This window comes from Colius striatus, chromosome 4 (genome assembly GCF_028858725.1).
Source record: "Colius striatus isolate bColStr4 chromosome 4, bColStr4.1.hap1, whole genome shotgun sequence".
Classification (NCBI taxonomy): Eukaryota; Metazoa; Chordata; class Aves; order Coliiformes; family Coliidae; genus Colius; species Colius striatus.
In genome coordinates, this window is record NC_084762.1 from 63,319,704 (window position 1) to 63,344,070 (window position 24,367).

At 38.7% G+C, this 24,367-nt stretch overlaps 1 protein-coding gene across 6 annotated transcripts in view; it reads right to left on the bottom strand.

The window, feature by feature from the left end:
• Positions 1-7,867: 7,867 nt before the first annotated feature.
• EYA1 (EYA transcriptional coactivator and phosphatase 1) overlaps positions 7,868-24,367 on the bottom strand; it is an 81,161-nt gene continuing 64,661 nt past the window's right edge. For all 6 annotated transcript variants that reach the window (XM_061994744.1, XM_061994749.1, XM_061994748.1 and 3 more), the window contains 6 exons: positions 20,069-20,127; positions 19,700-19,860; positions 19,391-19,505; positions 19,002-19,123; positions 15,810-15,910; positions 7,868-7,948 (listed from right to left, as the gene is read on the bottom strand). In XM_061994744.1, the coding sequence (XP_061850728.1) occupies positions 7,868-7,948; positions 15,810-15,910; positions 19,002-19,123; positions 19,391-19,505; positions 19,700-19,860; positions 20,069-20,127 (639 nt within the window). The remainder of the gene's footprint in view (positions 7,949-15,809; positions 15,911-19,001; positions 19,124-19,390; positions 19,506-19,699; positions 19,861-20,068; positions 20,128-24,367) is intronic.

Below are 24,367 nucleotides of genomic sequence, written 5' to 3' on the forward strand. Positions count from 1 at the left end.
TATGTGAATCAAGATGGTGCAACAGGTCATACACCATTTCTCCTTGGACTCAGGGGGCTTCATTCTGTCCTCTACTCTTGTCTCTGGCTCAGGGGGCTGAGTACCCAGAGAACAGTTGGTTTTACTATTACAGACTGAGGCAAAGAAGGCATCAAGTACCTCAGCCTTTTCCTCATCCTTAGTCACTGTATTTCCCCCTGCATTCATGAAATTTGGGATGAAGATTCTCCTTAGCACTGTCTTTGTTTATATTTATAGAGACTTTTTCTATTGTCTTTTCCAGCAGTGGCCATCTTTCAAATTGTGCCTTTGCACTTCTGATTTTCTCCCTGCAACACCTCCAAGACTCCTCATTGTCTTTCTAACTTGTCTGACCCTTCTTCCAAAGGTCATAGACTCTCATTTTTATCCTGAGCTTCACCATAAGCTCCCTGTTTAGTCAGGCTGGTCTTCTGCCATGCCGGCTCATCTTCTTGCACACGAGAAGAGCTTGATCCTGCACCTCTAAGATTTCCTTCTTGAAGAATGTCCAGCCTTCCTGGCCTCCTTTGCCTTTCAAGATTGCCTCTCAAGGGACTTTGGTAACAAATTTCCTAAACAGGTCAAAGTCTGCCCTCTGAAAGTCTAAGGTAGCCATTCTGCTGACTCCTCTCCTTGCATCTCTGAGGATCAGGAACACAGTAATTTCATGATTGCTATGCCTAAGATGGCCTCCAACCATCACACCTCCCACAAGACTCTGTTCACAAACACCAAGTCCAACAAGGCACCTTCCCTCTCTCACTAACTGTGTGAGGAAATTATCTTTCGTACACTCCTGGAACTTCCTGTACTATCTCCTCTCTGCTGTGTTGTATTTCCAGCAGACATCTGGTAAGTTGAAATCTCCCATGAGAATGATGACCAGTGATCTCAAGACTTTTTCCAGTTATCTGTAGAACATTTCATTTACCTCCTCATCCTGACTGGTCAGTCTATAACAGACTCCTACCATGACATCAATGTTGTCCTTCCCCCTGATTCTTACCCAATAAACACCTGACATTACCATCACCATCACTGACCTCCAAACACTCAAGACACTCCCTAATATAGAGGGCTACCCCTCTGCTTCTCCTTCCATGCCTGCATTTTCTGAAGAGTTTGTAGCCATTAGCACAGCACTTGAGTCATGTGACTCATCCCACTATGTCATAGTTTCCCGGGTGCACAATGTCTTCCAGCCATTCTTATCTGAGAATCTGGATGCTCCCTCACTCCCTCTCTCCTGTCTTCTTCCTCTCTCACAAAAATCCTCTAACTCTTTGAGAGGCAGACAGTTGACTTTGGGAAGGGGATCCCAGACATTAGTCAAGGGATGAGATGTGGTGCCCAAGTTCCTAGGGAGGACAAGGTTTTGTGCACAGATCTTGTGCTGGTAGGTGATTTCAGTTGCTCCTCAATGAGTCTCTCAGTTCTCTCCATGGAGACCACATACGCCCAGATAAGGCTCTGGAGCACAGACTCTCAAGGGTTGGAAGGGACCTCAAAAGATCATCTAGTCTAACTCCACTGCCAGAGCAGGACCACCTAGAGTAGGTCACAGAGGAACTCATCCAGGTGGGTTTTCAATGTCTTCAGAGAAGGAGACTTCACAGCCTATCCGGGCAACCTGTTCCAGTTCTCCATCACCCTCACAGTGAAGAAATTCTTCCTTGTATTTCTTTGGAACCTCTTATGTTCCAGCTTGGACCCATTGTCCCTTGTCCTATCATTGGACACCATTAAGAACATCCTGGCTCCACCCTCCTGACATCCACCCTTTACATATTTGTAAATATTAATGAGTTCACTCCTCGGTCTCCTCCAGGCTAAAGAGCCCCAGCTCCCTCAGCCTTTCATCATAAGGTAGATGCTCCACTCCCTTCATCATCTTTGTGGCCCTGTGGTGAACTCTCTCCAAGCAGCTCCCTGTCCTTGAACTGAGGGGCCCAGAACTGGACACAATATTCCAGACGCCCTGTTGGTGGCCAGCCACAGCAACACTTAGCTTATCTGAGCTTAAGTTTTTTTTGGACTGGAGCCCTAACAACAACCCTGGGTCACTCTATGTTGGAGCCAAGACATTAAATTTCCTTTTCTAAATATAAAGCTGATTCCCTCCATGTCTCCATTCCTTCCAGTTCACCATTCTTCCCCACTCTTTGCTTTTGATTATTTTCCCCAGATTTAGTATCTTACATTTTCTTCTTTCTAACCACTGTCCACCTTCTCTGCATTATAACTCCTGTCTCTGCAGACCCAGCTACTCAGTTTAATACAATCTCTAGATTTCATCTCACTTCCATGTCAAAACTGACATGAGTTGACAATAAAAAAAAAAAAAAGCATACTGGGGCTTCCTTTGTAGATACTTCAGTTCCCGCTTTGGAAAATAATGCGGCATCTGTAAGTGAGACTGGAAATAGCATGATGTCAAAGGCCAGCCCTTTGGGGAGTAACAGCCAGCAGTCCACAGAGAAGGTTTCAAAGAGCGGGTGAGAAACAAAACCCAAGCCACAAATACCTCTTCCTAGCAAAATAATGGCCAGTGATGATGAAGCAATGGAAAGGGCAGATACTAATAACATACATACTTGTGCCTTGGGCTGACTTCCACAAGGTGTTAGTTGGCAACATCATGTGGCTTCCATGAGAGCTGGCAGAGCTGTATTTTCCTTTGAATAAATCCAAATCTTTAATTTTCTTTCTGCTGTTATTCTAACATCATTAGCAGGAATTAATAGCCACTTAAAATCAGAAAGGGTAATGATTTAGAATATTATTACAAAAATGAATAATACATTTTTTCCCCAGTGTAACACACAATTTTAATTCTGCTGTCATAACTAACATGTGACAACCTATATTGTATATGTGTATATATTACAGAGAGGTTCACACAGTTAATAGGCTATGGAGGGACATGGGGACGTGTACCCCACAAATTACCATCTTTTGCTGGAGCCTTCCTGGCACATAGAGAGAGGCTGTGCCCCAGCTGTGCAGAAGAAAGACTACAATCAGTCTCCTCTGATTTACACTATCCTCATCTGAGGTTCATGTTGAGCTACAGCATGCTATTGTCCTCCTTGCTGTGGCCAAGCTGGCCATCCACAAGAGAAGCTAGTGGGACAGGGTAGCCAAGAGACTGTGGGGCCTCTCACCAGTCCCTTGTTCCATCATGTCCCTGGGCAGAGAACTGGGCAGCTGCTGGGAAGCTGTGTAGGAATGTTGGGTGCTCATCTTGGTGACTCTCCCTGGTTACCTACAGATTGTCTGTGGAGCCTTGCAACTCTCTCACTTCTCTTATTTTTTTTTTTTTTTTCTCTTCTGGGAGCTGACTGTTTTTCCCTGCTTTTTCCCTTTCTCTTCTAGCCTTTTGACAGCATAACAGTGCTGGACAGTTTTGTTAGAGACAGTCCTTGGATAAAAGGAGAACAACAAAAGTAGCAGCTGTGCAGTCTTGCCACTGACAAAGAACAGAAGAAGACTGGTGCATGACTGTGTTTCTCCCTTAGTATATGACACAAAGCAACATGCCTCCTGACACTCGTCTTTTACACATTTTGCAGGGCAGAACTCAAGAATCACAACACAAAGAAAAAGAAATTTGAAGGAAAAGGCAAAAGATAATTTCTAATGATGTTTTACAGGCTTGCATTGCAAGTATTTGTCAGGCAATGATACTCCTCACTGATTGTAGTTTCTAGTAATTAAAGTCAACTATTATTACTATTACTACTAATAGTAATATGGATATTACTATTACTACTAATATTAATATTACAACTAATATTAATATTAATACTAATATTAATAGTAATATTATTTCACTGTCTTGGCACTACCTGAAAGTTACACATCTCTAATGATTTTGAAGTATTTTATTCTTAGAACTAAAGCTGAGTACTGTTATCTGTGAGCACCTAATAAATTGAAGCTTCGAGCAGCACGAACAGATTCAAAAAAGCAGATTCCAAGCTTATAAGCAACTTACACCACAACATGATGCTGAGTTCCATAAAGAAGAACCAATTTTCAGAGTATTGAGATGCTCAGAATACAAGGCCACTGACTTCAGAGAGGACTTAGGTGCCTATTGCAGTGCACTAATGCCTTGGGTGTTATACCGAAAACATACACACATAGTTCAGTTCTGAGAATCCAGCACCCATGGTGGTGCCAAATACATTGCCAGGCTGTCAGTTTTAAAAGAAAAGGATGAAAATATAAACAAAAAGCTCAATTTCATCTTCACATCATAAGTTTGTAAAGCCATAACTGTGATTTGCCATTCAACTCCGTGTTCTAATGGATTACAGCAGAATAATAAATTGGATCTGGTTCCTTTTGCCTAGAAACATCAATAGTACTGTACATATAATCACTTTAAGATGAAAAAGTTTAAAATAAATGAGGACTCTGAGGCAACAATTTTTTGATAGGAGTATGCGTATTCATGCATCAAAGGAGCTGGTTCACAGTGTAGAATATTTAGGCTACACAGACTCCATTGGTAATGTCAGCTTATGTTTAGATTCAGCCCTTCCAGGGTTCTGGAAGCAAATGTTTGGACATAAGCAACACTGACAATTTCACATTCTTAGTTTAAGACTAATCTGAGATCGGAAGTAATGATGAAAGAGGATGTATTTAAAACATTGTGATCATCCACCAGCCTAAACAGCAACATTTTCAAAATTAGTTCAATAGAACAGACAGTGCCTTTTCATGGGCCGTTCAGAAGCACATCTGAGCACTGCAATCAATGGATCAAGGGGAGGAGATAGCTTTAGAGGTGTCTTTTTAAAGCACGGCCAACTGTCAAAGGAATTTTAGTCTCCAAAAGACCTCTATGCTCAGTGTTGGTTCTCAGCTCACTCCCAGGGCCATCAGAGAGTTGGAAAGTAGAAATTTCTTCTCTTAACTCTCCTAAGGTCCTGATTTGCCAGGCACTTCCAGTATAGTACTTCCAGGCACCAGTAGAAACAAGTTGCTCAAAAAACATGGTAGACATCAGTCAATTTTATTCCACGGTCCTTTTGGTCACTACTTGGAAAATTAGATCAAAGAAGTTATGCTGACTTAATTCCTTTTCTCTCTGAAAAGACACAAACCTATACTTGACTAAGCCACACCTTTCTTAGCTTGTGGCACCGTCCATCTCTCTTGTGAAGCTGCAGCACATCATAGCAACCAAACCCAGGTCTTATAAGACTAGAATGCGAGCATAAGTTGCCACTAGCCTCCGTTCAAGTCTCTCATCCATGGGCAGAGGAGCAAAGAGAGCTCTTCACCAGCCACTTCAAAACAATCATACCTGGCTGATGGATATAGTTTCTTCTCCTGGCTGATTCTGCTTTTCCTTTCAGTTCAGCCACACTCACTCTTTGGTTCATTGATTTCTTTTCTGTGGTCTCTGGCTCAACTAACTGTCAGGCATTTACTTCTGAGTCACTTAGGACATCATTTCCAGGACATTTCCAGGACATCATGCACCAAGTCCCTATTCTGCACCAACCTTCTCTAGCTCCTGCTTCTAAGCGAAACAACTGCTGCCCATCTCAACTGAGCCTTCTGGAGCCCAGATGCAAATGTTTTTTTATCCTATTTAACATCTCAGCTGACGAGGTGAACAGCTTCTGCCTTGGGACAGCAGAGAGATGTCTCTTTATTACCGAACTTGAAGGCAGAAATATGATAGTTTGCATACATGACAATTTTGCAATATGTTCACAAATCAATTTTATTAATTTAAAACAAAATTAATGAAGAAAAATTCTGTACACAATTGTGGACACAACACACTTTTTGTACAATAAGGCCCAGATAAACTGTTTGGTTTTTTTCAGTCCGCGAGTGACTAAAAATTGAAAAGAGCAAAAAAAAGAAAAAAAAAGACAACCAACCCCCATCACTGTCTACTTTGCTTGAGGAAAAATAAAAAGGCTAATTATAGTCTCAATTCTAAAAACTACCCACGATGTGCTTTATGTATGCATGTGAGTACTGTGTGAATTCCAGAACTCAGACTGGGTAAAGTAAAGCACATGTGCAAGTCTTGATAGCATAAAAAACTCTCTGTTGGTAATAAAACAATTCACAAATATTGCATTCTAGCAGCAATATGATTCCTCCAATAGAGAAGGGTGTTGTTTTGTAGCTACAATGGTGCTTTGTAGCTTTGCAGGTAGCTGTTTCAAGGCTGGTGTTTTTAGCAAAAGAAAACAAGAAGAAAAGCTGGATAATGAACCAACAAAGCTGAGGCTTCTTTTTGGTGAAGAGATTTAAATTGGGCAACGGGAATTGGTACAATTCTAGCCAAAAAGTCACACTAAGAGCTTATCTGACCAAGTAGCTCATGGCCTTCAAGATTAGAAGACTCACAAGTCACAGACAGACACAGTCTAGGTTTGTCCTGTAAATGAGTATAGACAAAAGCAGATTTTAACTCCTTGGTGATTATTATTTCAGTATTTCCATTGCCGGCAATGGATGTTATATCTTAGGAAAATCTGACTCCTGGTGGAAGAGGATTAAAAAACTTAAATATATATATGAGTACTCCTGTTCAATTTCTCAAAAATATTATAATTTCTAATTTTTAAAAATAATAATGATGATAATTTCCTTCATTTTTTGGATGAGACAAAAACTATTTGGTACCAAGATTCCAGTTTAATTCATGTCACAAAATATATTTGTGTTCTTTATTTCTTTATGGAATGAATTTTCTAACTCATTTTTCAATAACTAAAAAATGGTTAACATGCTAACTTCAAAAAAGGAAACAGAAGACAGTAGAGGAATCCTCTTCAGTTGTGTTTTATCTGTACTTCCTTTAGGGAGGGGAAAGAAATTAATCTTTTCATAAGCAGAGCAAGTGGGAGAAGAAAAGTGTAGAGAAACAGCTGAAAAGAACAAAACCCAGTTCCTATTGACACTTGACATCCATGCTTTTGGTCTTGACAAATTTATCTAAAAAAATCCATTATCTACATATTTATAACCAACGCATTGATAAGGCACTGCACAACAGTTTGTGCACATGTGACCTCATTCTTAACCAACAAGGCATTACTATCTTTCAATAGCATTTACCTTAACAATATGTAAAGAATCATTCATTATTACAAATTTACACAAAAAATTCTTCCTGTACATGATTGTCTCAGTGATGTACCTATTAGTTTAAATTAGACATATTTTAAACTACTCTGTATTGTGCTAAGTAGTTGCTGTACCATAAGGCAAAGGCTTATAATAGCCTTTAATCCTATTATACATATCCTCAGTTATATGATGTCAAAATATAGTCTGTTCATAAATAAGTAAAGATGTACAGAGTACCCTGGGTATGAGAAACCAAAAAGTAAACCTTCTTTACAAGAAAATTACTCCACTGGTATTTTGAAAAATCAAAGTCTTCATTGTGCAATAACGTTTGCTGTGTTGAAGAAACTGTATGTGTCACATCGAAGAGTCTAAAAACTACAAAGCATTTTCAGGTCCTTTTTTTTTTTTTCTTCACAGGTATGAACCTTTTCCTTTTTTTGTTTTTCCTCCTTCCCTATTTCTTTTTGGGTAGCAAATATGGTAAAGATGAGTTGTTCAAAAAGTCGCATGGCTTATTTTCATTGGACTTGCAGTACCAGAGTCAACAGCTGTTCTGAAGAAAAAAAGACATGCTCCTCCATTTACTGAAAGGGCAAGGGTTAAGACCAATTGCAGCTGTATGTCAACATGTTGAAATCACAAAGTTCTGTAGTCCAATGCTGACACAAGACACAGGCATCCCGTCCATGGGCAGAAGGAGGCTCTGAGGTTTCAAAGTGCTGCTGAGCTGCTACAAGTACTCCAGTTCCAAGGCATGGTGAAGGGCCATAAGGTCAGAGTGGCTCGAGATCCTCCAAAATGGCATAGCATGCTGTGAACAGCACAGACAACATGTAAAAATAACCCCAAGCATTCTGGTATTTAGACCCACCCATTGTCTTTCACAAGGATAAGGGAACACTGGGAGGAGAGAAAAAAGAGCTCTCAAAACATCGAATCCTTTACATGTATCTCTAGTTTCTCTAACCCACCTCCTCAGCATATATTCTGAATAACAGCACACCTATTTACTAACAGAAACAACAGCAAACACGTCAGGAGACACAGGCAAGGAGGGGTTTCTCATCTCTTTACAAGAAAAACAGATTCCAGCATGCTGCAGAAGAAAATCTTATTTCTTGAAAAAAAATAAAAAAATAACCTATGATGCATGTCTGTAGTTTGAGGAAGGGAAGACAACTTGATTAAAAAACCAAAAAATAGAGGAAGTGAAGATATTATTTTCTATCAAAATGTGTTTTTTCCTTGTGGAATTATCTCTGGCAGGTAAGTTAAGAACATAGCCACGGTGATTCAGAATAGCTCATGTGTTGTCCACATCACTTTGAAAGGAATTTTATCCCAGTGGTTTGTATAACATCGTTCATTGTTAGCACTAATCTTAAAACATTTTTTCCATATGGTACAATTTTAAAATAAATACATATATTTTTCCTATTAGGTTTAATAAAATCTGTCTGGAGTAAAAAAAGGGCTGAACCTGAATATACCAAAACCACAAATACTAGGAAAAAGCACACATTACCTCATCCATGAAGGGTAAAAGTCTGATTAAGGACTATCTTTATACTCTAAACCAGGGATTAGAGTGTCAGCAATAATTTTTGCATAAATAAAAAAGAGATAACCATCAGCTTTTGGCAGGAAAATATTCTATAAATCCCATGGGAAAATGTTCTGAAGACTAACATGACCATGTTCACATCTCATTTTGTCAGGTTGTGTCCTGGCATCTTTAGGAGGCAAACCACAAGCAAGTTATCACAATAGCTTCTGAGTTCCCTAAGCATTTTATACACAACTTCTCAGAGAGGCTTTCTTCATCTTCCATTAGCACCTCCTTAGTAAATTCCTAATTCTACTGTAACCAGTGGGAAAACATCATCTCTTCTGATTATCACTTCTAGGTTGACCAGGTTTCTTCATTCAGGTCTTCTCAAATTTTAAGTTAGAGAACAAGTCTGAAAACAATGTGAAACTTTCTGTCTACAGTTACATGTTAACTGTAAGTCCTTTAATTTTTCTGTATACCTATCTCAGAAGGCAGATGGCACAGAACCTATCACAAATTTGCCTTCAGAAGCTCACGTAAACGTTTGTCTATCAGTGTATAAGTAATTATTATTTTCAGAAGAATACTGCTTCAATCCAGATGACGACCTGATGATGAACTGGGTTGAATTTATAGAATAGAACAGAGATTCTTAAAAGAAATGCAACCATGTAAGTTGCAACAAGTCTCTCTGAAGTCAAACAGCAACTGTTAAGGAACACTTACTCTCTTGAGAGCCACAGAAAGTAACACTGAATTAATGAATATTAATAAGAAAGACTAAAGAGTTGTACACAATCAGCAAGGGAGCACTGTAAGGAATCTTGAAAATGCACACTCAATGAAGAACAAATGTTAGCAAGTAGAGCTGCAAAATTAAAGGGATTGCAGAGTGAAGAAGGTAGAGCTGAGCACCCAGTGCCCATGCTTCAGGGTTTTCACTTCACTGGAATAGCTCTAGTCTGCCATTGTGGAAAAAAGTGCCCATAAACAGCTGGACAGCATTTGGCAAGCACCTGGACAACATATTGTTCTTTAGCTCTTTTTGCTTTTCCCTAAAACAAGTCCAGGAAGCTAATCAAGGCATAGTGGGGAGGAATGACTGGAAGATCTGCTTCAAATATGGCACTCCTGATCTGAATTCAAATGTAGTATGAATGCATTACAGATGTCAACACTGAGAGTATGCCTAGCTTTTAGAGCAAAGAAATATCCTCAGCAAGAAAATAAGATGCACAAGGAAGCATCATTGGAAGACTTCCTGTTCTGTTTCATTTTGCTCTTGATTGTTACAAAACCCTGAGAAACAACTAAGTCGGCTTGGAGATAAATATATGAGCAATATCTGCTTATGGAGAGAACAAAGAACCAAAGTAGAGCTGTTGTTGGAAAAAAAAACTTATGATATTTCATAAACTTATGATATTTTAAGAATGAAGCGTTAAACACTATGACATCTAGTAGTTCTACATCTTCAGTCTAGATTTCCACTGTACTGTCTATATGTTCTACCAGCAAAAGAACCAAGATGCAATTAGCTCACTCAGTTACAATTCAACAGCCCAGTGTCTTAACTGTAACATTATACAGATAGTCTATCCTCTTAGCTCTGTTGGGCCAGACACTGCTGCTTTCCAACTCAAATCTTTCCAAAACATTCATTTCTTGCATCATGTTCAGGAATGAACCAGCAAGAGAAAAAACAAAATAAAAAATTCCAATAATGCTGTTCTCCAGACTATCCAAAAGCTTCTGTGCATCTCTCTCTTATTTTGGCTGTGAGGTCTTCCTGGTAGAATTTATAACACCTAACAGGGGTATTATATAAAAAAAAATGGGCATAGATTTGTGCTTCCAACAGGTCTGTGTAGTGTTTATCAACTGATTGCACTTATCTGGTGGCTGTCAGCAGTGTTGCCTCCCTTTCTTGCACAGCTTCAGTTTCCCTCTTCTCTCACAAGCCCCTTGCCATGTAGGACCCACCTGCTCTCCCTGCCAGCCAGTCAGAGCTCCCTGCTTCTTTTAGTCAGCTTGGCACCAGCTCTACCTCAACCACGGTCTTGGGGAGGTGAAAACAGCGTATCTAAGATGTGGCACGGCAAAGAGTTTGGTGGACATCTGCCTTTGCGTAGTGTCTCTGCAGAAGCCAAGAGTCAATGACATGGACACTCTCCAAGGCCATACAGCAAGCTAATGATCAGGGAGAATTGTAGCAATAAATTCTTGGCTTCCAGCTCGCACTTCATGCAGCTCCAGCATTATACTGCTTCCCTAGTAACAACCTCAGCACCACAGAGTGTACACACACCAGGCAGTTAAAGACTCTGATTGATTCAACAGAAGGGTTAGCTTCTGCTAAATCAAATTGCAGTGATTCTTGTTAGATGCCCATATGCAATATCAAGTTTTGTATTACTCTCAGCTGTTTATGGTAAAATTTTAACCCAAAAGTTTAAGTGGTCATTATTTTGGCTATATCTTTCTATTTCAAATTCATTTAAGTGTCCTCCACTGTATTTATGTCTATCTGTGAAAGGAGTTCACCTCCATTTACTTCATGTAGTTGCAGAAGTGAGGTGTGGAATGGAGAGTCCCGTGAAAAGAAAGAGCTTGTGTAAACCTCACAATTATAATTATTTTCAGTTCTCCTTCACATAGGTCAAAAGACCAGCAGCACACTCTCAAGAAATAAAGCACACCAGGAAGGTGGTGGCTGTACAGGGCTGGAGTCTGCACTGGTGTTCTCTGCATGGCCAAACGCAGCCGATCCAGGTCTCTGTCAGTCTGACCCTGTGCCATAACCTTCACAGCTAAGAGAAGGGGAAACAAATCTAATATAGAGTTCTCTGTATATGTCTATATGTAGATGCTTGTGTGTAAATATAGTCTCACACGTACATGTGTCCACAGAAACACATGTGTGTTCACGGGACATATGCTGTAATTTTTATCCTAGGACACAAGTCATATGTAACACGTGTCTTCTATTCTGAGTACACTGAAAAGTGCAAATATCTCATTTGCTGTTGTGGAAGAATGGATGACAAATGCTAACCACTAATAAACAGGCAGAGCAACTGGATGTATTAGTATCTAATGAAGTTATAGAAGGATATTCCTAATGCATATTGGAAGAATATACCCTAGACTGGTAGTAAAAAAATGATTTTGTGTACTATTTCAATATCTGCTGAGTGGATATGAAGCTTTTGTCTTTTAAAAACAGAGATCATTTTGTAGATGGTACTTAGTAATAAATAAATTTATAAACTTTTAAGTTATTTAATCTTGATGACATTTTGAAATGAAATATGGTGGCAAAGATTTGGATTTGGTTTTGGTAGAAAAAGCATGAAAAGTGAAATAAATTTACTATATCTAATCATTATAATACTATTTAATAACCTAAAAATTTAATGTATTTTATTTCTAACAAAGAAGCAATATTATTTTTCAGCATGTATTTACTCAAAGAACAAAAGTCCAACTGTTTTGTTTAACAAAATTAAGAGATTCTATTAATACACGTGCAAAAGAGAGATTTTTTGATGGCAACACCAAAGAGTGCAGGCTATTCTCCTTTCCTTAAATGAATACATATTTATACTAAAATCTTACTCCTGAGATTTGTGATAGATTTGAACAGAAAATTCATCAGTTTCTGTCATCTTTCACAGTATTTTTGTTGTAGTCCTGCCAGATTTGCGAAGCAGTTGTCTTTACTTCCTATTCCAAACCTGACCAGCACAGTGTGACTGTGAGCTTAAAAGCAGTGGCATATTGGATACCCATTTATAGTCTATTTATTGCTCCACAAAGATTTATGATTTTTCCTCCCAGTTTTCCTCTGAGGCAGCAGGACAATCATGGAGACAAAGGGAGAAGCCAATTTGCCCAGGCTCTCCCGAAACACCTGATGTAAAATCCAGCTCCTCGGTGCAGAGAGCCTCCTCCTTTGTCTCCTCTCACAAATTAGAAATACTTTGGAGGATTCTCCTAAGTAGAAAAAGCCAGGAGCTGGGCTTTTTCTCTGTCTTACAAGTATTTCCTGACTATATCTCCGAAAGCAATGGCAAAAGAGAAGCTCAAACAAAACATACCAAAACACAACAACAACAATAAAAAAAAAAACAGAACAAAAATCAAAATACAAAACAAGGCAAAGCAAAACAAAATGCCAAGACAAAGAGGCCTCTGACAGCAAATCCCAGAAAGTTATTCTGTGAATAACTGTGTCATCATGGTGGCGCTCAAGAAGCAGCAGCTCTGACCCACATCATCAGTGTGGATGCCAGCCAGACAGCAACCCTGAGCAAGCACCCTTTGGCTCTCACACTCCTTTTCTCTCTCCCCTCCTCTCCCCCAGTAAAGCTGATCCAAAGGTAGCAACCTCTGTGTGAACCCTGGCTTTACAGCCAAGCTGGCTGGTTGCTGAACCAATCCAGAGGGGTATGATTATCCCCTGGTCTGCAATACAGACATCCTGAGATTTTTAATTGTCTTATAAAATACTTTGCTGAAAGTGACAACTAAACAAAGGTGTTGATACCATGGCTTGCCCCGTGCTATGTGAAATGTAAGAGTGTGCCATTTCCTCAGTGTATTGTATTAATTTTCATCAACCAAAAGAGTCATTTTATGAAAAAATAGTCCATCCTAAAAATGTTTCTCAAAAGAGTAATGATATCTTAAATGGAATTTAAAAATTTCTATTATTGAATTTTTTCAATAATTACAATAATAAAAAGATTTTAAATGTGTCCTTTATTTTTCCTACTCTTGTGTTGGCCCAGAATTTTCCATGAACAAAGGATGTAAGTGAAAATCTTGTTTATGATGAAGCAATTGATAAATTATTGGTGAATTATTTTTAGGATCAAACCTTAACTTTCTCACCTCCTAAACTAGAAGTTCATTTCTTTTTACTAAATGAACACAGAATTTCAAAAAATCTCCAATTAAATAGGCTTGAACTTATATGCTTATATAAAAATAGGCATTATAGTTTATATGTAATCAATTAAGTCCTATTTAAATAAAGATGTACTGTTTACACTCTAAGAAATGTAAAAAAAAATTACGTATTCTAAGTGCTTTACCACTGGCCAAATCCATTCAGAAAACTGATTTACAAAACGATAAGATAAAACCTGTCCCTGTCCTGAGAGTATCACAAAATGAAATGTGTTGATGGGAAGGAAGGTAGGAAGAAACCAGCTAACAAGGTTCAGGGGATAAGCAAGGCAATGAGGTACATCATGAGACAGTTATGTCACTTTGGATTGATGGACTTTGGGTGTTTTTGTGGGGGTAAATCTTCTCCATTTTGTTAGTTCAGAGCAGGTCTAGACTTTACCTGTTTTCTAATACAGTGATACCATTTATTCCTTAGACAGGCCATACGTCTTTAAACTGAAGCACAGTATACACTAGGGTGCATTCCCATGCTCATTCTTCCTAATAATCCTAAAAACAGTCTAAGGAGCAGATAATCAAAAAGGCATAATCTGACCTAGGAACATCTCCTCATACTGCAAGGCACTGTGTGGTTCCTGCTTTTGCAGGATAGGAGGGTCAAAACTTAGGCAAATCTTGCCTTACTGTGAAATAGTGACTTCTTTTTCGGTGGAGTACGAAGCAGGACAAGAATCACAGAAGCATTCTCCTTAATCAAATTAATAGTTTCTATAGAAAGGCAGGGCTATTGGTCTACTTGTTGACTTCTCTGGCATTGCTATTGCAGATAATTTAATCCAGAGCATCTAATAATGCTTTGAATCTGAAAATTCCCTCCACCAAGAAAGAATATGCAGAAGTAATGGCACAAAGGAACTTTCTATACTGCTACTCCTCTTAGTGACTGGAAGGCTTTTTCTTATGCTTTTCTGAATCATGTTTCCTGTTGAAAAAAGCACTGAATTAGATAATGTTACTAAAAGGACTACCGCAGCCATTATCATATACAACACTATTTCACCAAGCAACAGAAAAGGAACAAAGAGAAGACTTCTTTTTTCCCCTCCTGATCTTAAATGCAGCTTTTAAAATGTAATCATTTACAGCGGGAAAACATTTCTCCTCAAAGATGAAAGGCATTTCTGAAGGAGAAAGGAGCAAACTGTTCCCATCAGTCCGCCAAATGGATATATGAAACTGAGACCCTGCAAAGTGCTGGGTTGAGTCAGGAAACAATCTGCAATGTTTCGTGGGCACAAACCCCACATTTCATGAAATAAACCTAGTGAATGACTGTTAAAACACCAAGAAGACTAATTAATTTCACTTCTCCAATTCAGAAAGTTACAGTGGAAACAGACACTGAGTTTTGTAGAAAAAAAAGCAGCTGTGTAAAAGCAATTCACCTGGAACAGGAAACAAGAACAGAAATGCCCGTTATCCTGTTCTTTCCCCCGTTATCAAGATAGCCAATAGTATGCCTCATTCCTCCAAGAGTCTGTATCTGCTGTACTTGGGTAGAATAGCAAGGCTAGGAATACTATCTATTATTTTTCAGTGGGAAATATTGCTTTTTATGAAGCTTACTCTACTGAGAAAAAAACAATAAAAAAATTCCCTTCTTCCCAGAAAGTAAAAAATACTAAAGGCACAGTCAAATAGTATCCTGAGGTTATGAATGCAGGACAAGCCACAGGTTGCTACCTGAATGCAGAATCCAAGTTATGGATGCAAGAAAACTGAAATCTACCTAGTCCAGTTCTACACACGTTTTCAAGGTGTGACTTACACGCATTTCATATAGTCAAATAGAATACTGCCTTTGATCAGTAAGAATCACTAGTTTTTGCTTATATTCCTAACACCCTATGAGTATTTTGGGATGCCAATGAAAACAGAACTATTAGTTCTTGGCACAAAAGCTGGGGTCCACTTTCTGTCTCCTTTTCAAAATACATCAAATATACATGGCTAGCTTAATGTGTCTTTTGGACAACAGCAGGGAACATCATTATCTACAGTTCTATGTAGCTTTCTACTAGATACAGTGAAAACATATTTCATAAAGCAATGATACAAAACCCAAATGTCAATGCATGCTGAAGAAAAAACAATTTTGCTTTCAGACTCTACAAATCAACTCTCACTGAAAAAGGACCACTACCTTTTTTGCGCCTTGTTCTTCTTCGACACCATCCCCTATAACAACATATACTACTTTTCTTCCAAATCTTTGAATTATTCGCTCAAAACAACTTTCCTTTCCTGAAAGAAAAAGATCAGACTATTCAGGATAAGTAGCAATAGGATGATATCAAATAAATCAATGATATAAAATCAATAAATAGACCTGGGAATTCTGGTTGACAATAAACTAACCATGAGCCAGCAATGTGCCCTCGTGGCCAAGAAGGCCAATGGCATCCTGTGATGCATCAAGAAGAGTGTGGCCAGAAGGTCAAGGGAGGTTCTGCTCTTCCTCTGTTCTGCCCTGGTGAGACCTCATCTGGAGTGTGTGCCCTGTTTTGGGCTCCCCAGTTCAAGAGGGACAGAGAACTTCTGGAGACAGTCCAGTGCAGGGCCACCAAGATGATCAAGGGAATTGGAACACCTTCCTTATGAGAAAAGGTTGTGAGAACTGGAGCTGTTTAGTCCAGAGAAGAGGAGACTGGGGGGGGATCTCATTAATATTTACAAGTATATAAAGGGTGGATGTCAGGAGAGGCCATCACTTTTTTTCTGTTGTATCTAGTGACAGGACAAGGGTTAATGGAAAGAAGCTGGAATACACAAAGTTCCATTTAAACATAAGGAAAAGCTATTTTACTGTGAGGGTGAGGGAGCCCTTCCACAGGCTGCCCAGGGAGGATGTGGAGTCTCATTCCCTGGAGCTCTTCAAAACTACCCTGGAAGTGTTCCTTTGTGACCTGATGTAAGTGGACTTGCTTTGGCAGGTGGGTTGGAATATATGATCTTTAGAGGTCCCTTCCATCTCCTACCATTCTATGATTCTATAAAATCACTTTCTGGCCCGTGTCTCCCCAAACTATGACAATTACGAGTTACTGGGAGATAAGAGTCTCTCATTCAGGATGGCCTATTAAGGCTGACTGCAGTATTACTCTCACCATAGCACCTGAACAGGCAACCCTAAAATCTGCTCCATGAGGTACTTTAGTACACACATTATGGTAGACACAGTGTAATAGAGGTCCACAAGACCACCTTTCTTGTCTCCTTCTCTAATCTGAGACAGGTTTCAGGGGAAATTTCCCTACCAGGAGAATTCTCTACTGCCTGTTTATGGCCTGTATCCTGAACTGATAAAATTGATTGAATCTGAGTTGAAATTCTAGCTTTTTCTCCACAATCTTTGGCAAGATCAATCACAGCTCCTGAAACAGTAATATCTTGACTTAGAAGGTCACTCAAAAGATTTAGATGTAAATGCCTGTAATTTAATACATGGGCAAGGTCCTTGTGCCTGCACTGGGATCCATTAATGTGGCTCATTGCTTTGCTGCACAGACCTAAGGGAACGATCCTATCCACGTAGGTACCTATATTGAGAAGCTCCAGGTACTGGTACTGTGAAATGAGAAAGAAAGTAAATGCTTACAGTTGAGTTTTCTCAGTCATGGAATCATAGAATTATAGAATGGTAGGGGTTGGAAGGGACTTTTAGAGACCATCTAGTCCAACCCCCCTGTAGAAGCAGGTTCACCTAGATCAGGTTGTATGTCCAGGCAGGTCTTGAAAACCTCCAAGGAAGGAGACTCCACAACCCATCTGGGCAGCCTGTGCCACTGCTCCGTTACTCTCACAGTAAAATAGCTTTTTCTTATGTTTAAGTGGAACTTTTTGTGTTCCAGCTTCATCCCATTACCACTTGTCCCATTGCTAGCCACCACAGAAAACAGGAAAGTCACAACCTCCTGACACCCACCCTTTAGATATTTATAAATGTTACTAAGATCTCCCCTCAATCTCCTCTTCTCCAGACTAAACAGCCCCAGTTCCCTTGACCTGCTGGTTACACTCTTCTTGATGCATGCCAGAGTGCCATTGGCCTTCTTGGCCACGAGGGCACATTGCTGGCTCAATTCACTCTGGTCCCCATTCACTCTGGTTATGGTATGTACTTACCTGTGTATCTACAGAAACCAATGGGAAAAATCATACTTTTCAAAATAGTAATTTTAGCTACAGAACAAAACCAGTATAAAAAAAATAGGTTGGAAATTTAAAAAATGATTGCTAGTCAGTGGACACCTTTTAACAGTAGCACAAGATATAAGAAATCTCCAACATTAAGTAGGTTGAAACAGTGCTTGAAAATTATGAATTGTATCATGTTATAAAAAATCTCACAATTCCTATGGCAGTCAATGACTGAATGGATTTTACCAAAAATATCCTTCTGTGTTGTGTATATGAAGTCACAAGTGAATACTTAATAAACTATGTTTTAATTAAAATGTGTATTTAAAGTATTATAAATCAAAGTTTTCATGGAGAGTGCCATAACATTTCTATCCAGGAAACAATTTTAAATCTTCTGTGGTAATGCTTTCAAATTTCTACATAAAACTCTCAACCAAGACTTTTTTAAAAAACAACACAAAACCAAACAAAAACAATCCATTATTTTTTCTCAGTCATTTGAGCTTTCTGTATTGTAGATACTCAAGAACACATGAAAAATGTTTTCACATAGCCCACAGTTTTGATGGAATCTGAGACAGAACAGATATATCATAATCACATTAAAAACTAGAAGCACTGTTGCCATCTGGTCCTATGTTCTTCTACAATACTCAGAATAACATCTTTTATATTGAACCAGAAACCAGAAATAAACATTTGCTTGGCTGAAGCTTATTGCAGTCAGTACGAATGAACTTAAATAATTACATTCTGCAGAAAAATATTCTTGCTTCTGGTAAATCGTTTACCAAAATTTGCTCCAGAGCCCATGAAAACAAACGGTGCCAGGGCTTTCTTCTGCTAATCTAGGGAGACTTCAGTGTTCTGTATTTACAGCTTACTAAAAAGTCTCTCAGCTGCTACACAGCTTCATAGTTTTGAGCAATGTCAAAAAAGCAATTCTATTTCCTCCTAACAGAGGCTGCACCAACAGCAACAGAGCTATATGAAACTTCTGAACTGGACCATGCCAAATATTTGAAAACCACTTTTAGTATGCTTTAGCATGAAAAGTGTTTCTGGAGATCAGGTATCACTGATCTCTATATTTGCTACAGTGAATGCATGTAAGAAATAACTCTAGAGTGTAGTATCCTTTTATTTAGAAGTACAGCTTCGGATGTATCATAACATTATAAAAATAGCTCACCTATTTTAGTTGCACTGTAAATATTCTCAATGGGAAATACAACCCCTAGTCCATACAACAAGACTTTTGCCAGAGCTGGAATTAGTTGAGTAGTTGTTACCAGAATGTTGACACAGTTTGTCCTACGGAAGAGAAAATGCAAACATCTTTTTTTAACAAAGCAAAAGAGAAAAAATCAAAACAAAAGAAGGAAAATCTTACCCCTCACTATTATTCTTGCTACTTAAAAGACTCTTAAAGAGTTTTTTTCTACCTTACAGGAGAACAAGGAATGAGAATGTCCTCCAGGTTCAGGATTTTGCCCATCAGACCAGGCAGCCTTTTCTAGATCATCAGCAAACCTAGTTGATCATCAGAAACCTAGAACTTCCTAACTATCCCATACTCACCTCGAGTGAATAAGGGTGAGTGCTTTCAGTGCAAGTGTTAACCAAGAATCCGTCAAAGCTTCAATTTCTGCTCTTAGTTGTAACCAAGCCTCTCTTTTTGCAGGACCAAGTAGACCTGTGGAGTAGATAAGGGCATGTCTGCACTGTTCTCTCATTTTCCTTTGCTTTTATTAGCCCAGAGACAATTTTCCACACCCTGCAAACTAAATGGCTCACTAAACATTACCCTGTTAAAAAAGAAAAACAACCCAAATGTTCTTCCCTCTTACTACTTTTAATCTACATTTTTCAGATACTCCAGTCACTTGCCTCCAACATTATTTTTGTAGGTATTATATATTTCTTTTACTCGTCTGTAGCGGAAAGCCAATTTTCGCATCCAGTCTACTCCTCCACGCACCCCCGTTGCGAGGCACAAATTTGCACTGGTGGCAGCTGCAGGAAAGCCGTCTGTTCCAAAGTTATAGGTGCTAGTCAGAGATAAGAAAACCTCCAGATTAGCAAAAGGCAATAGACTACGTTCAGTCACCAGTTGCTCTGCTGGGTTGCAAAGGCTAAGGACAGCTAAAAAAGGCTAAGACAGCTAAAAAGAGAGTAGGCTACTCTAAGGATTACAGCAGTTCATTGCTTGCTCGTGAAGGAACTTGTAACGTTTTATCTTGTTCAGTTCTCACGTACCTTAAATCTTGACCATTGTCATCTGAAGACACGTCATCAATGTGAACTTGGTCACATTCCTAGAGTGACAGAAAGACTTTATAATTACCTTGATCTTGAAAATCTCAAAAATAAAGCTATAAAAAACTATGAAGAATCTACTCATCAGGTATGCTTTCAATAGTGGAAATCAGTAGATGGCAGTCTCGTTAAAATAACTATTTTACCTATTCATTGTGCTTATTTCTTAGAATAAATCCACACCATCATTAGCTACTACTGTTAAATGGGTTTCCAAAAACACATTTTTGTGTTTAGAAAGGAAAGTGGTTAAAAACAATTAGCATATGTGTTCCATAAACGTTCTTGTAGCCTTTCAGGTACCTTAAAACATCATGCTGCTTAAAGCTGATTCAGTCAATGCATAAATGTAACTGAAACCAGACATTTTGGTAAATGTAACATATTAGAAAAATTAAACCTGATGCTAACTGCCAATGAAATTATGACCTCTGATTGCTGTTGAGCCACACACCAACACAGCCTGAGGCCAGCGTTTCAGAGGAGTGCAGACGAAAAATCTGTTCCTCGTTTGTCATTCATTTGAGAGTTGTGAGTTTCCTTCTCTCTCTTTGGTCTTAGTGCATGAAAGCAGCATGCAAAGATGAAGAAAACTGCAAACAGCAACAGTCAAATTGTACCATCTTTCTTCAGTGACTTGTATGCAAATTAACATGGCACATTCATAATTAGCTTTGTCCATCACTAAACTAAAAATCCTAATGCATATTGTTTATCCACAAAAAAAAAAACCCATTAGAAAATTAGTATTAACAATTTAACTTTTGGCAGAAGACCATATAAACTTCTGGCATGTTTGATCAATCTCAATTCAATACTTGAAACAATAATGGAATTATTGTAATAATTTTAATAGTTTCCTCTTCAGTCTCTTAATGCAAAGTCCTATAACAAACATGGTGTATTTTAAACATGAAAATATTGCAGTCCTTTATTTTTGTGTTACTGCTTTCCTCTGAACAAATTTTTTTCTCTCCATGGATTTGTGAGGAAGGGAGGGAAGACAGAAGTGGAAAGAAACTCAAACCAGCTGTTCCCTAACAGAATTAAAATCATGACCCTCAGCTCTTTTTCTAAAACATCTATTTTCCAGCCAACCCTCTCCCAGCAAGCAGCAAGCTCCAAGGAGGAAAAGACTTTGACCCTGTAACCTTCTCCTCCTCTCCTGAGGTCAACAACCTCAGATAAGAAAAAAGCTGAATAAGTCTATCTGGCCTCACATGATCTACAAAAAATACTTCAGAAACTTTTCAAATACTTTGAAGAACAAGGTGTGGTCTTTTGCAAATGTAAAACATGTACTTATTCTTGCTGTAATATATACTCTTCCACATTTTACACATAGATAGGTTGTGCTGGAGAGGTGACAACCAATATAGGAAAGACAATACTACATTTGCTCATATTTAACCACCATACAGTGAATTTCCTCCCCAAGCAGACAAAATGTATTAGATGTACAGACACAGCTGAAACTACAAGTGTGAACATATGGTGTAAGGCTTTGAAAATCAGCTTCACTACAAAAAAAGGCAGAAGCTTCTTTATCAAGTTAGCAAATTCACAGAAATTAAGAGGTTTTTTTGTTTAAAGATGAAACGAAATGTCCATCCAAATGCCTGTGAAGTTAATGATTCAAATGTGAACTGAGTGGAAGCTATCAAAGAGACACTCTCCTGAGACTGTGACTTTCCATTTTAGTTTCTTTTCTGCTGCACAGTGACTTCTCAAAATCTCCATGGATAGAAAAATTAAGCTTCTCAGTGTAGCATGGAAATCAAGTCAAATAGCCTCCTCTCCCAGCTTGGAAATTATGAATGACAGCTGGAACAAGTTGCTGGAGAAGAGGATTCAAAATAGAAATCTGGGGAAAAGAAACTTTTTTTAGCAATCACAAAACTAAAGGAAGAAGTAGAAGATCGGCTTTGCACAGGAGCAGTTCAAAGAAGGAATAACTCAACAAACTTCCAAATTCAACAATCTCAGGTCAAAAACAGAGGCAACAAGGATGAGATCACTACATCTGAGATCCCACAGTTAGTGAGGACCTGATGACTCGGAATTTTAATTTACAGAGCAAGGTCTTGGGACTATCACAAGCCCTGCGACATCACAGACATTCTCTCCTTTTGTCTGACCATCTGGGTGGTAGGTAGAAAGTGAACTGAAATGATCCACAGAAACAGAAATAGAAATTGTGGTATTGAAAGAAAGGAAGATTTAGGAGAGGGAAAATGAATTGGTGGGGTAAAGGCAGAGAAACTGAATCAAGAAAGCAAGGAAAGTGAAGAAAAGATCATGAACATCACAAATTTCAGGTGACATATCGAACCTAACAGAGAGGGACAGTGTGCTCTTTTGTCAGTAAAAAGAAGAAAAAAGTCAAGTCAGGAAGGGAATGAAGTAAAATTAAAGCACAAGAGATATGTGTTAGAATTTGGAAAGGATTAAAGTCTAGTGTGATTGACACTACGTTACAACTAAAGGAAGGTCATAAACAGTGCACGACTGTTTTGTTCTTCTTGAGTGGCAGGACATGGCTTTGAGGCTAAATGTGAGCTTTGAGTGCCAGGTATTTTTTCATGCTGTCTAGGTGACAGGGACTTTGGGCTAATGAGTGATGGGGGCATTTTTCAACCCCTGAACATGGGAAGGAAAAACACTCATTTAGCAACTGCTGTTTTAGCAGTAAAGTTTTTTAGGAATAACTCTTCAAAGAAGCTAATTATCTGCCCACCATTAATTGATCTGGTTCAATCTTCCTTCACAACACATTGTGTTTGTTTTCACCTGCTTGCGTTGCACAAAGCATTTTGTTCATGAGAAAAGACTGAGACACTGTTCAGCCTCTTGATTAGTTACAAGCATGCATCCATACAAACACTCAACATTTTAAAATAGCTATTTCCTCATTATGAACCATGACTGGGGATACACTAAAATGAAGTTTGACTCTGAACAACAAATAAAGTGTATATGTCCAACCAGTACATTTTTGCAAAGATGTATTTTAGTAAAAACACAAAGACTCAAAAACTCCTCAAGTACTTCCCAAAAAATTTTCTGTGACAGCAGTCAAATTAGAGCTGAACAATCATTCAGAAAAAAAAAAACCAAACAACAAACCAAACTGGTTTGTTCACAGGCTTACTATTTGAGACTTTATGGACATATTGACACTTTTGTAAAATTTTCAGAGCAAACAGTTCTAGTATTATCCCCTAAATTTCTCCGGCAAAGTGATATCTGAAATGAATATTGAAAGTATCTGTAGAAACACTATAAATATATGTTATTTATGCAGATGTATTTTATTATGATGGAATTGGTTTAGCAGTCACTTCCAAAGCAGAACATTAAAATTGTTGAATTCTCTTTAAAATAGGCTGAATTGGCAAGTAAGGAGCAAAAATATCCTGTAGCTTATGTATAAAGATTATGCAGCAAGCTGTGTTCTAAAGGTATTGATCTTGCACCTTCAGTGTATCCAGTATGAAATCTTCATGAGGGTCTACAAGTGATGACATGTTTGCACTGAACATTTGGATTTCAGTCAGACAGGCTGAGATGCAGCTCTGCACTTTGGGATAGTTCAGGGATCACACTTTCAGAAGGGGAAAGCACCTTAGGCATTTAAACCCTGTTCTCACATAGGTCTTCTAAACTGCACTAATTTTAATGAAATCCTTGCCACAGTGCTTAATTAACATTTGAAAATGAGATTTGGGTTACTAAAACATATAAAAGCTTTAAAGGACCTTATTCATGGTGTTGCGTGTCTTGTGTATGAGGGGCAGACACGGGATAGAGCAGGTATTAGCAAAGGATGTGGGGAAGCGATGCTGCTGTGATTCAGATCTCTGCTGCAGATCCCTTGCAGCTGTGCCCAGCAATAGTAGGGCAAAGTTGGCCAGAAACCTGGAATGGTTGTTTTTTCTTGGTAAGTTTTCTGTGCAATCAGCACACTAGCTCAGCAGCCATTATGGGAAAAAGTGGGAGAAGGGGGATGGATGGTGGGAGTGGGACTGGTGCTCTTGGCAGCTGCCCAAGGCAGCACCCTCAGACCTATGTCAACTAAGTGTCATCTGGAAGCTGGGGAAGTTTGTTCAAAAGACTTCACAGAGAATTACATTTTAAGAAAGAATTTGAGGCAGAGAGAAATTTCATCTTCTGCAAATGGAAAGAGCAAGCTTCGTCATTTCAGGAATGGTGGCAAGAGAGACAGTAACTTGTGAAATG